Here is a 13,817-nt window from a genome sequence, read left to right as displayed (position 1 = left end):
CCCGGTACCGGCGGGGGTGGGGTCAGATCCCGGTACCGGCGGAGGGGGGGGGGTCAGATCCCGGTACCAGCGGAGTGTGTGTGTGGGGGTCAGATCCCGGTACCGGCGGGGGTGGGGTCAGATCCCGGTACCAGCGGAGGGGGGGTCAGATCCCGGTACCAGCGGAGTGTGTGTGGGGGGGTCAGATCCCGGTACCGGCGGAGGGGGGGTCAGATCCCGGTACCAGCGGAGTGTGTGTGGGGGGGTCAGATCCCGGTACCGGCGGAGGGGGGGGTCAGATCCCGGTACCAGCGGAGTGTGTGTGGGGGGGTCAGATCCCGGTACCGGCGGAGGGGGGGGGTCAGATCGCGGTACCGGCGGTGTTGTGTGTGTGTGTGGGGGGGGGGGTCAGATCCCGGTACCGGTGGCGGGACTGGGGTCACCGAGCTGTTACCGGTGGAGGGACCGGAGTGGGAAAGCCGAACGCCGGTGGGTGTCCGGTTGCTGGCCACGGGCCCTGGGGGTCGCGGATGGAGCCGGTTACCGGGAGCCCGGGTGATCGCCCCGATACCGGGAACGTGTCGGAGCTGAACGGGACCGGGCAGTGGGGCGGAGAGCCGCCTTTCCTGACCGATGCTTGGCTGGTGCCGCTTTTCTTCGCTGTCTTCATGTTGCTGGGAGTAGGCGGCAACTTGCTGGTCATTTACGTGATCGGTAAACACCGGCAGATGAGGACCGCCACCAACTTCTACATCGGTAAGGAACCGGCAGGAGAGAGAGAGAGTGGTCAGCGGAGGTAAGGGAGAGAGAGAGGGAATGGTCAAGGGAGGAGAAGGAGAGAGTGAACGGGATTGGGCAGGAGAGGGAGAGAGAGAGGGAATGGTCAGAAGTGGGAGAGAGAAGGGGAATGGTCAAGGGAGGGGAGAGAGAGAGAGAGAGAAGGGGAATGGTCAAGGGAGGAGAGGGGGGAATGGTCAAATCAGGAGAGAGAGAGTGGGAATGGGCAGGAGAGGGAGGGAGAGAGAGAGGGGAAATGGTCAGGGGAGGTGGGGGAGAGGGGGGCAATGGTCAAGGGAGGAGAGGAAGAGAGAGGGAATGGTCAAGGGAGGAGAGAGAGAGGGAATGGTCAGGGGAGGAGAAGGAGAGAGGGGGGAATGGTCAAGGGAGCGAAGAGAGAGAGAGAGAATAGTCAGGTGAGGAGAGGGGGGAGAATGGTCAAGGGAGGAGAGAGAGAATGGTCAGGGTGGAAAGGGAGAGAGAGGGGGAATAGTCAAGGGAGGAGAATGAGACAGTGAACCGGATTGGGCAGGAGAGGGAGAGAGAGAGAGGGAATGGTCAAGGGAGGAGAGAGAGAGAGAGGGAATGGTCAGGGGAGGAGAGGGAGGGGGGATGGTCAGGGCAGGAGAGGGAGGGGGGATGGTCAGGGCAGGAGAGGGAGGGGGATGGTCAGGGCAGGAGAGGGAGAGAGAGAGAATGGTCAGGGGAGGAGAGAGAGAGGGAATGGTCAAAGGAGGAGAGAGATAGAGAGGGAATGGTCAGGGAGGAGAGAGAGGTGGAATGGTCAAGGGAGGAGAGGGAGAGAGAGAGAGAATGGTCAAGGGAGAAGAGAGAGAGAGAGAGAGGGAGTGGTCAGGTGAGGAGAGAGAGAGGGAATGGTCAGGTGAGGAGAGAGAGAGAGATAGAGGGAATAGTCAGGTGAGGAAAGAGAGAGAGGGAATGGGTAGGAGAGAGAGAGATGGAGAATGGTCAAGGGAGGAGAGGGAGAGAGAGGGGGAATGGTCAGGGGAGGAGAAGGAGAGAGTGAACAGGATTGGGCAGGAGAGGAGAGGGAAAGAGAGAGGGAATGGTTAGGAGAGGAGAGGGAGGGGGGAATGGTTGGTGGAGGAGAGGGAGATAGAGGGGGAATGGTCAGGGGAGGAGAGGGAGAGAGAGAGAAAAAGAGGGAATGGTCAGGGGAGGAGAGAGAGTGGGAATAGTCAAGGGGGAGAGAGGGGGAGTGGGAATGGGCAGGAGAGGGGAGGGACAATGAGAGGGGGAATGGTCAAGGGAGGAGAGGGAGGGACAGAGAGGGAGAATGGTCAGGGGAGGAGAGGGGGGGGGGAATGGTCAAGGGAGAAGAGAGAGAGAGGGAATGCTCAGGGCAGGAGAGGGAGAGAGAGAGGGAATGATTAGGGAAGGGAAGAGAGAGAGAATGGTCAGGGGAGGAAAGAGAGAGGGAATGGTCAGGGGAGGAGAGAGAGAGGGAATGGTCAAGGGAGGAGAGGGAGAGAGAAAGAGGGAATGGTCAGGAGAGGAGAGTGAGAGAGAGGGGGAATGGTCAGGGAAGGAGGGGTAGAGAGAGAAAAAGAGGGAATGGTCAGGTGAGGAGAGGGAGAGAGAAGGGGAATGACCAAGGGGAGGAGAGGAAGGAAGGAGAGTGAAAGAGAGAAGGTCGGAATAGTCAGGAGAGGAGTAATAGCCAAGGGAGAACAGAGAGAGAGTGGTCAATGGTTTTGAGAGAAATAAATCATGGTCAGAGATGCTGAGTGAGCGAGGGAATGTTCAGTGGAGGAGAGGGAGAGAGACAGAAGGAATGGTTAGGGAAGGAGATGATAGAGGGAATGGTTGGGGAGGGAGCGTCATAATCGTAGTCAGATTCGTACAGCATGGAAACAGACCCTTGAGTCTAACTTGTCCATGCCTACCACACATCCCAATCTGACCCCATCCCATTTGCCAACATTTGGCCCCCATCCCTCTCAACCCTTTCTATTCATCTACCCAATCACATGCCTTTTAAATATTGTAATTGTACCAGCCACCCCCACTTTCTCCGGCAGCTCATTTTCATGCATGCACAACCCTCTGTGAAAACCTTGCCCCTTAGTTCTCCTTTACATCTTTTCCCCTTTTGCCTTAAACCTGTGCCCTCTAGTTTTGGACTCCCCTACGATTAGCGATTCTGCCTATCCACGTCCCCGATGATTTTAGAAACCTCTATAAGGTCATCCCTCAGCATCTGATGTTCCAGGGAAAATAGTCCCAGCCTATTGGGAGAGGAAAAATGAGGCAATGGATAGGGGAAGAGAGGAAAGAGAGAGAGAGAATGATCAGATAGTGAGGAAAGAAAGGAAATGGTCAGGGGATGAAAGAGGAAGGAGGAAATTGTCAGAAGGAGATGGGATGATTGAGTAAATGAAGGAGAGTGGAGGGAGAGGGGGAATGGAGAGGCAAGTGGAGAGAGGGAATATAGAGGAGAGGTGGGATAGATGGAATGGAAAGGAGAGATGGAAGAGACGGAATTGGGGAGGAGAGATGTGATAGAGGGAAGGAGGAGGAGAGGTGGGACAGAGGGAATGAGGAGAGGTGGGGAAAGAGAGAATGAGGAGAGGAGGCGTGGGACAGAGGGAATGAGGAGAGGAGAGGTGGGGAAAGAGAGAATGAGGTGGAGAGGTGGGAGAGAGAGAATGAGGAGAAGTGGGGAAAGAGAGAATGAGGAGAAGTGGGGAAAGAGAGAATGGGGAGGAGAGGTAGGACAGAGGGAATGAAGAAAGGTAGGAGAGAGGGAATGAGGTGGAGACGGGGAAAGAGGAATGAGGAGGAGAAGGGAGGAATGAGGAGGAGAGGGGAGGAATGCTGGTAATGGTGGGTGGGGAGGTGGGGCGATGCCAGGGTTCCGGTAATGAGAAAACTGGGAAGAAAATGAAAGATTGAATAATCAGACCGGAGTTATCAGGTGCCAGAGGATCAGGTCCCTCTGAAACATCAGGGCACCACGGCCTGGGAATGCTCTGAGCAAACAAGAGCGAGACCAGAGTATATTTTGGGAAATAAAATGTGATCCGGAACAAGGAGCTTTCCGAAGGGATGGTTTTTTTGTTTATTTCCAGATTTCATTGTAATATTCAATTGTGATTAGAGACGGGTATGAATATAAGTGCAATAAACACTATTTACATGAAGTACGTTCACTGTTGGTTTGCAAACTTTACATTTAAACCTCAAATCAGACGACAGTTTCAATTGTTGGGACAGTTTGGTTGAAAAAAAATACAGGAGAAAGGTAGGCAGCATGGGAGAAGGGGTCGCTATAATAATAATAATCGATAATTTCTGATACATTCTGCGGGTTTTATCGGAAATTAGGTTATTCCTCCAATGGAAGTCTTTAGAGGTTTCTCTCTCATTGGAGGGTTCAGTTGCTTCATCATCTGCACATTGGACTGGTGTGTACAAGGTTAAAAATCACACATCACCAGGATATAGTCCAACAGGTTTATTTGGAAGCCTAGCTTTTTCTATATATACTTCCAGTTACATCACACTGTAAACTTTTGGTGTGTCTTATGCCAAGTTTTGGGGTGGCATGGTGGCTGAGTGGTTAGCACTGTTATCTCACAGTGCCAGGGACCCATGGTCGATTCCAGCCTCAGGTGACTGTTTGTGTGGAGTTTGCCCATTCTCCCCGTGTCTGCGTGGGTTTCCTCCTACAATCCAAAGATGGACAGGTCAGGTGAATTGGCCATGCTTAATTGCCCATAGTGTTAGCTGCATTTGTCAGGGGTAAATGTGGGGAATGGGTCTGGGTGGAGGGTTGGTGTGGATTTGTTGGGCCAAAGGGTCTGTTTCCATATTGTAGGGAATTGAATCTAATTATGATCTTATACTCCAACCACCTGATGAAGGATCTGTGCTTTGAAAGCTAGTGCTTCCAAATAAACCTGCTGGACTATAACCTGGTGTTGTATGATTTTTAACTATGTATGAAGAAGCTCTCTTTCTGATCTGTGCACATGAAAAGAGTTTGAGGCCTCTCGTGCCTGAAGCAGTGCCATCCCTGCCTCCAGCCTGCAGCTTTCTCTCACATCACACAGCCAGTATCTGGCTGGGTTGCCCAGATGTGCTGAAAATGTGTTGCTGGAAAAGCACAGCAGGTCAGGCAGCATCCAAGGAACAGGAGATTCGACGTTTCTGGCATAAGCCCTTCTCCAGCAACACATTTTCAGCTCTGATCTCCAGCATCTGCAGACCTCACTTTCTCCTCGAAGATTTTTGCCCAGATGTGAACAAGTATAATGAGAAGTGAAACATGCTGGGATGTGCCGGCTGTTTGAACCTGGCCATGTTACATGAACATTGAATTTGACATTAGCTGGAGCCTTGAAAGGAACAGTTTCGGTGTTCAATGGTTCTGATATTTCTGTCTAATTCCCCAAAATTGATGACATTTTGTGTCCGCGGGAATTGTTTTGATGTGTTGACAGTTACAGACACATGGTATGCAGAGAGTGCTGGTGTTTCCCTGCAAACTGACTGGTGACTATTAGGCAGCCTGGCCTCCAATACCTTTCTCTCTATCCTCACTCTTCAGGCCTGGCTTTCCTCATCTCTGTTTTAGCTCCAGCAGCTTGAGTCTGTCATTGCCAATTCCTTCGTTTATAAGGCAGGAATGTTCCCCAGTTATCTGTGTGCGTGTGTGTGTGTGCGCGTAGGTGTAGATACAAAAACTGCTGGGAAAGTTCTCTCTGCTGTTTCTTTTGGGATGGTGTGGAGTGGGTGGTATTGGATCAGCTCACTGTTCTGTGCAGGGCTGGGTATGGAGTTCCATTACGGCACTGACATGTGTAAGCCACAAACAGTCCCTATTATCAGTTATTCACTCTCCTAGCCAGATCGTTTTACACTCCTTTGTCTGTCGGATTGCAGTTCTTTCTCTTTGGGATCTATCCCCCACCTATTGTTGACTCCTTAACCCCTCCCCCAACCTTACCGTCTACCTATAAATCAATGTTTTCCTAGTTACCATCAGTTTTGTGGAAAGGTCACTGGACCTGAAATGTTAAATCTGATTTCTCTCCACAGATGCTGTCAGACCTGCTGAGCTTTTCCAGCAATTTGTTTTTGTTTGTGATTTACAGAATCCGCACTTCTTTGTTTAATTCCCTTAGGTACCTTAGCTCATTTAGGAGAAAGTGTGGATTGCAGATGCTGGAGATCAGAGTCGAGAGTGTCGTGCTGGAAAAGCACAGCAGGTCAGGCAGCATCCGAGGAGCAGGAGAATCGGCGTTTTGGGCATGAGCCCTTCATCAGGAATGAGGCTTGTGGGCCGGGGGTTGCTGAGAGATAAATGGGAGGGGGGGGGGGTGGGGTTGTGGGGGGAGATAGCTGAGAATACAATAGGTAGATGAAGGTAGGGGTGAAAGTGATAGGTTGGAGAGGAGAGTGGATTGGATGGACAGATGGAAAAGGTGATGGATAGGCCAAGAGGACAGCGCCAAGTAGGAGGCTTGGGACTGGGATAAGGTGGGAGGAAGGGAAAATGAGGAAACTGGTGAAATCCACATTGATCCCGTGTGAATGCAGGGTCCCAATGCGGAAGGTAAGATGTTCTTCCTCCAGGTGTCGGGTGGTAAAGGTTTGGTGATGAAGGAGGCCCTGGATCTCCATGTCCTTGGTTGAGTGGGAGGAAGTGTTGAAGTGTTCAGCCACGGGGTGGTGGGTTTGGTTGGTGTGGGTTCTGCCATGACAAAGGTCTCCAAGCCCTCCGTTTCATCTTTTCACACTGTCCCAAACAGTACCCTTCCACTGACACCCTCATCCGCCTGGCTGAACTGATTCTTACCCTCAACAACTTCTCCTTCCAATCCTCCCACTTCTTCGAAACCAAAGGCGCAGCCATGGGAACCCACATGGGCCCCAGCTATGCCTGCCTCTTTGTTGGGTACGTTGAACAGTCCATCTTCGGCAGCTACACCAGCACCATCCCCCTTTTCCTCCACTATATCAATGACTGTATCGGCGCCGCTGGATGCTCCCACGAGAAGATTAAACAGTTCATCAACTTTATTAACACCTTTCACCCCAACCTCAAATTCACCTGGATCATCTCGGACACCTCCCTCCCATTCTGGACCTCTCCATCACTGGCGACCGACTAACCCATAGCTACCTGGACTACACCTCCTCCCACCTGCCTCCCATAAAAACATCATTCCTTATTCCCAATTCCTCTGCCTTATTTGGTCCCAAGATGACCAATTCCACCATAGAAAATCCCAGATGATCACAATTTCCCCTACCACATGGTCGACAATGCCTCCAGCGCATCTCCTCCACTTCCTGCATCTCCACCTCGAATCCCACCCCTCCCAATGCAACAAGGACAGAACCCCTGGCCCTCACCTTCCATCCCACCAACCTCTGTATACATCACATCATCCTCCACCACTTCTGCCACCTACAAACAGACCCCTCCAGTAGGAATATATTTCCCATCCCAATCCTATCAGTGTTCTGGAGAGACCATTCCCTCCGCAACTCCCTTGCCAGATCCACACCCCCACCAGCCTGCACCTCACTCCTGGCACCTTCCCCTGCCACTGCAGGAGGTGCAAAACCTGCGCCTACACGTCATTCCTCATCTCCATTCAAGGCCTCAAAGGATGCTTCCATATCTGTCAGAAATTTATCTGTACCTCCACAAATGTCATCTACTGTATCTGTTGCACCCAATGTGGTCTCCTCTACACCAGGGAGACAGGACGGCAACTTGCGGATCATTTCATGGAACATCTCTGGGACACCTGCACCAACTAACCCCACCTCTCCAGAGCTGAACACTACAACTGCCCTTCTCACTTCACCAATGACATGAAGCTCCTGGCCCTCCGCCATCGCCAAAGCCTAACCACCCAACGCCTGGAAGAAGAATGCCTCATCATGTGCTTTGGGACCCTGCAACCACACGGGATTAATTTGGATTTCACCAGTTTCCTCATTTTCCCTCCCTCCGCCTTATCCCAGTCCCAAGCCTCCAACTTGGCACCACCCTCTTGACCTGTTGATCTTTCCCATCTATCCGCTCCACTCTCCTCTCCAATCTAGCACCTTCGCCCCACATTCATCTACTTATTGCATTCTCAGCAACCTTACCCCCAGCCCCACCCCCCTCCAATTTATGTCTCAGACCCCCCCGGCCCACAAGCCTCATCCCTGATGAAGGGCTTATGCCCAAAACGTTGATTCTCTTGCTTCTCGGATGCTGCCTGATCTGCTGTGGTTTTCCAGCACCACATTCTCGACTTTAGCTAATTTACCCTGTTTAGATTCTTAATAATCAGAGCAGTACATGAGTTCTTTATTCTTCCTACTAAAAAGTAAACCTTATACTTAGCCATACTGAACTTAATTTCTCAAGTATGTATGTGTTATAAGTCTATTAATGTCTTTTAGTATTTTTCTGATATCTTCCTCAGTATTCACTATGCCCATGATTTAGTGTCACTTGAATATTTATTTAACGTTATGGATCCAGAAATTAACGTGGGATTGTGGTTTTGATTGATGAGTTGGTACTGCTGGTTCTTTTATGTATTGTGCTACTGTGCTAAGTGCAGCAATTTACCTTTAAGTTTCCAACTATTTCTGTAAACGAAGCTAGATTTATCAGGGCAATAGAATGCAATTTCACTGACCTCAGTAATTTCCAGACCTACTGCAGTGAATGGTAACAAACTTTTTTATTTTTTTTTTATTAGACTTACAGTGTGGAAACAGGCCCTTCGGCCCAACAAGTCCACACCGACCCGCCGAAGCGCAACCCACCCATACCCCTACATTTACCCCTTACCTAACACTACGGGCAATTTAGCTTGGCCAATTCACCTGACCCGCACATCTTTGTGACTGTGGGAGGAAACCGGAGCACCCAGAGGAAACCCACGCAGACACGGGGAGAATGTGCAAACTCCACACAGTCAGTCGCCTGAGTCGGGAATTGAACCCGGGTCTACAGGCGCTGTGAGGCAGCAGTGCTAACCACTGTGCCACCGTGCCGCCCTTTTTTAATGTAGTGATCCTTGACCAGATTACCAAATTTGTATTATAACCTGGATCGGGATAAGTAACTATTTTTTAAAAGCTGACAAATTAAGAGATTCCACATACTTACTAAGAGAATAAAACTATAAGATTCCATGACAATGAACAATTAACAAACAATAACATTATATTGAAAAACATTAGAACAGTATTACAATCTACAACATCCAATTAGACTGAACCTGACCTAAGTATAAGTAACAGACACAGTGTTGAACACCAGATTTCTTAACAAGCTTCCAGATTTAGTCATAGAGATGTACAGCATGGAAACAGACCCTTCAGTCCAACCCGTCCATGCCGACCAGGTATCCCACCCAGTCTAGACCCACCTGTCAGCACCCGGCCCATATCCCTCCAAACCCTTCCTATTCATATACCCATCAGGTGCCTTTTAAAAGTTGCAATTGTATCAGCCTCTGCCACTTCCTCTGTCAGCACATTCCATACACGTACCACCCTTTGCCTGAAAACGTTGCCCCTCAGTTCTCTTTTATATCTTTCTCCACTCACCCTAAACCTATGCCGTCTAGTTCTGGACTCCCCCCACCCCAGGGAAGGGACTTTGTCTATTTATTCTATCAATGCCCCTCATGATTTTATAAACCTCTATGAGGTCACCCCTCATCCTCCGATGCCCCAGGGAAAACAGTGGCACTCTTGCTTACCAAATCGTGTTAAAAGTTTACAAGAGGTTCTAATTCCTATGTTGAAAATTTATTTCCCGAACTCACTAGAAAGTAATTCTGACGCGGCTTGTCTCAGTGAATGCTCATGTCCAGTGAATGCTCAGTGAACGCTCCTAATTGTGTCTGTATTCTGCTGGATTCTGGAAACAGCACTCCAGCATCTACTCACAGGCACAACTTCAGCTTTTCACAGACAGTTAGCTTAATCAAGCTGGTGGTGCCTCTTCATTTCTCTCACCTTACTCAGCAGCTCAAACGTAATACTGCCTTTGGGCTTCCTTCACTCTTGCTGTCAGCTGTAGGGAACTCTGAATGGAACACAGCTTCCTTTGAGGGCCCACAGCCCCCAGGGCTTTCCCTAACCCCAGTTAGCTGTACATCTGCCTCCTCAGACTTCTCCTGACTCAGCAGTTCAGAGCCCGGTCTGGCAGCACCATTCAGGATGAAGCTTCACTTATATCCTGTTAATTAGCTGACTGATTAGTAACCATAAAGTAAAAACCATTTTCTTTAACTGCCTTCATCCAACTGCCTTAAAATTAACTGTTGAGTAACTCTTGAACTGTACTAAATGACCTATTGAAAACCTTCCCACAAGCCCCACACTATTGACTGTAAATAATGTTTTGAAACAACTGTAGTAACCCGTTGGAGCTGCCTGTTCCCTGAATGTTATAACATTCATAACTTGGGGACGCTTGTGTTGAGCTGGGGTGTACAAAGTTAAAAATCACACAACACCAGGTTATAGTCCAACAGGTTTATTTGGAAGCACTAGCTTTCGGAGCGCTGCTCCTTTATCAGGTGGTTGTGGAGATTCTCCACATTCACCTGATAAAGGAGCAGCGCTCCGAAAGCTAGTGCTTCCAAATAAACCCCTTGGATGATAACCTGGAATAATATTCATAGATTGCTAATTTGCACAGTACACAATGGATAACAAACAGGGATTTCCTCACACACATTTCTTTAATTGATAGAGCAAAGGTTATTTTAGAGAGTCAGCTGTTTACCTTTTTTCATATAAATCAGTTAGACTGTGGTTGATATAGATGCAATTTTTTTCATTTGATTGGCTTAAGTTCCAAGTAAATACAAAACATTCATCTTTCACTTTTCTCTAACTTTTCATCTCCCTGTACAACAGCATTCAAGGTATATTTCATGTAGAATAACATAACTTAAAAACACTTAAGTCAAATGCCTGGCATATTTCTGTGCCATGCCATTGATCAAACTGCACATTAGAGGACCAACACCTTGCCTTCTGCTTTAGCAGCCTACAGCCCAGAGGACTCAGCACTGAGTTCTCCAATTCCCACTAACCTTTCCATCCAGCCCCGGCTCCCTTCCCAGCCCCACTTCCTCCCTTCCATTGCACCTAATGACCTTTCCTTCTAGCTACCAACCAGATTCATCCTTCCCATCGATCAACCAGGTTGTACTCTCTACCTGTGTTCACCTATCACCCTGCCTCACCATTCCACCCCTCTCCCCATGCAAAACCATCCCTCTTCATCTGCAGTGCACTCTACCCCACGTCCATTTCAGAAAAAGGGTTATACCTGAAATATTGACTTCTCTAACTCCGAATGTTACCTCGCTTGCTGTATTCTTCCAGCCTCCTGTTTGTCTACTATAAAACTTATAGCACTCTATCTTAATGGCTAAGTTAATTGCTGCCCCCCAGTGGTAATGAAGAAAACATCATATTAACAGACAAAATGGAAAAATAAAATGGAAATATTTAAAACCTGAGTAAAAACAAAACATTCTGAAAATATTGAGCAAATATTTGATCAATCTATTTATATTAAAATTCAGTCAGGAAGCCTTTGGAGACCACTTATTTTGTGTTAGGTCCATTAAACTGAGTGAGTTCAGGAAAGCAAAAGAGAAAATGCTGGAAAATCTCAGCAGGTCTGGCAGCATCTGTAAGGAGAGAAAAGAGCTGACGTTTCGAGTCTAACTGACCCTGAGTTCAGGAAAGCATTTGTCTGGGGTCTTTGCTTGACCCACAACATGACCATAATATTTATCATAATCAATTAGTGATAGTAACAGATTTTTTGGAGCATTTTTTTTCATAAATGAAGTATATGCCAGAATTGCCCAGTAAATATGAAGAGCTTGTAAATTAAATTTTCAAAACTTTGTTCATCCAGAATGCCTAAATTATTGCAGAACCAAACATATTATTTGTATATAGATTTAGATCACTTTCAGCTATTGTGCTGTTTAGTACAGAACACCTTTTTTTTGTTCATTTATCACCATTAACAAAACTTGGGTTCTACTGGGTAAAAGAGGCAGAGAGGTAATATAGACTGCAATGCAGAAGAGCTAAAAATCAAATTAATTAGATAGACAATAAAGAACATTTGTGAGTGACTGAGAGTTATTTGCAGTTAGGTGGGAACAATGAAAAAATGGAAAGTTGTGACTCAGTGATTCCCATAGTTATAAAAACCAAGAGGGCCACATTGGGTAATTGGAGATTTGTGAGCCTTACATCAAAAATTAAAGATATAAAATGACACACCTGTAGACATATTAAGTGACTGCCAACAGATTTGGAAAACATTAATCTTCATTGATGAACCTTCCAAATATTTTTGTGGAAGTGTTTCCCGAATAGGCAGTGAAAAGTCTTACGGACCAACAAAAACCTTTGAATCCTAAAGATGTTTTCCATTTCATTGAAAGCTAACCTGGCTGCCACAGACATAATATTCCTGGTATGCTGTGTTCCATTTACTGCCACTTTATACCCGCTACCTGACTGGATCTTTGGAGACTTCATGTGCAAATTTGTCAACTACTTACAACAGGTAAGTGAACATACACGTGCTGAGTGGTTGGGAAATTAACGGAATGTTTATCGACAAGGCAAGAATTAATGTCACAATGTTACACAAAATGGAACTGCATTATCAAAGGCATCAATAAATCAGGACAAAGTGAGTTAATAAAGCAAGAAAATGTGTTTAGAATTTGCATTCTTGAGTCTTTAATTCCAAGGTCCATTTTAACATGACTCAAGGTTTTTTTTAAATTACCTTAATCCATGCTCTGGTTAATGTATTTATGGAAATTTTGTAAATTCTTTTAACCAACTTGCTAACTCAATTGAAATAAAGAACAGTAAAAATAATTCGTATTCTTTGATATGCTATAATGTTCCAAAGTGCTAAAGTAGAGCATTATCGAACAAAGGGAAAGGGAAAGCGACAGGGAGGATGGAATCAGGTAGAAAGATAAGCAGCAGATTAGCATGTGTGCAGGTTTAAGTTCAAGGCAGACTAGGAATGAAACAAAAAGGAAAGATAGCTTAGAACATATTATTCGAGATGTTAGAAATCATGAGGATATGAAAATTAGCATTAAGGTGCTTTACCTGAATGTTCATAGTATTCGTAACAAAGTAGATGAATTAACGGCACAAATCATTGTGAATGATTATGATGTGGTAGGCTTCACAGAGGTGTGGTTGCAGGATGTTCAGGACTGGCAATTAAACATCCAAGGATTCACAACTTATCAAAAAGACAGGGACGTGGGCAGAGGGGGTAGGGTTGCCTTGTTAGTTAAGAATGAAATTAAATCTATGGCACTGAATAATATAGGGTTAGATGATGTGGAGTCTGTGTGGGTGGAGTTGAGGAACTACAAAGGCAAAAAAAACCATAATGGGAGTTATGTACAAACCTCCTAACGGTGGTCAGGACCAGGGGCACAAGATGTACCGGGAAATAGGTAGGGCATATCAGAAAGGCAAAGTCACGGTGTTTATGGGAAACTTCAATATGCAGGTGGACTGGGTGAATAATGTTGCGAGTGGATCCAAAGAAAGGGAATTCATGGAATACTTACAGGATGGCTTTGTGGAACAGCTTATGATGGAGCCCACAAGGGAGCAGTCTATTCTGGACTTAGTGATATATAATGAGCCAGACTCCATAAAAGATCTTAAAGTAAGGGAACACTTTGGAGGCAGCGATCATAATATGGTAGAGTTCAGTCTGCAGTTTGAAAGAGAGAAGGCAAAATTGGATGTATTAGGGTTACAGTTAAAAAAAGGTAATCACAGGGGCATGAGAGAGGAACTGACAAAAATCGACTGGAAGCAGAACCTAGCAGGGAAGACAGTAGAGCAACAATGGCAGGAGTTCCTGGGTGTAATTGAGGACACAGTACAGAGGTTCATCCTAAAGAAAAGAAAGATTATCCAGGGAGGGGGTTAGACAGCCATGGCTGGCAAAGAAAAAGTCAGGAAATGTATCAAAGAAA

At 47.0% G+C, this 13,817-nt stretch overlaps 1 protein-coding gene across 1 annotated transcript in view; it reads left to right on the top strand.

The window, feature by feature from the left end:
• Positions 1-520: 520 nt before the first annotated feature.
• The window catches only part of kiss1ra (KISS1 receptor a), a 30,404-nt gene continuing 17,107 nt past the window's right edge, over positions 521-13,817 (top strand). Inside the window, exons 1-2 of the mRNA XM_060829877.1 lie at positions 521-735; positions 12,234-12,358. Of these exons, the coding sequence (XP_060685860.1) occupies positions 648-735; positions 12,234-12,358 (213 nt within the window). The 5' untranslated portion in view covers positions 521-647. The remainder of the gene's footprint in view (positions 736-12,233; positions 12,359-13,817) is intronic.

The sequence above is a fragment of the Hemiscyllium ocellatum genome, chromosome 9, assembly GCF_020745735.1.
Source record: "Hemiscyllium ocellatum isolate sHemOce1 chromosome 9, sHemOce1.pat.X.cur, whole genome shotgun sequence".
In the NCBI taxonomy this organism is placed as follows: Eukaryota; Metazoa; Chordata; class Chondrichthyes; order Orectolobiformes; family Hemiscylliidae; genus Hemiscyllium; species Hemiscyllium ocellatum.
Note: the sequence above shows the minus strand (reverse complement) of the source record. Positions and strands in the feature narration are given on the sequence as shown.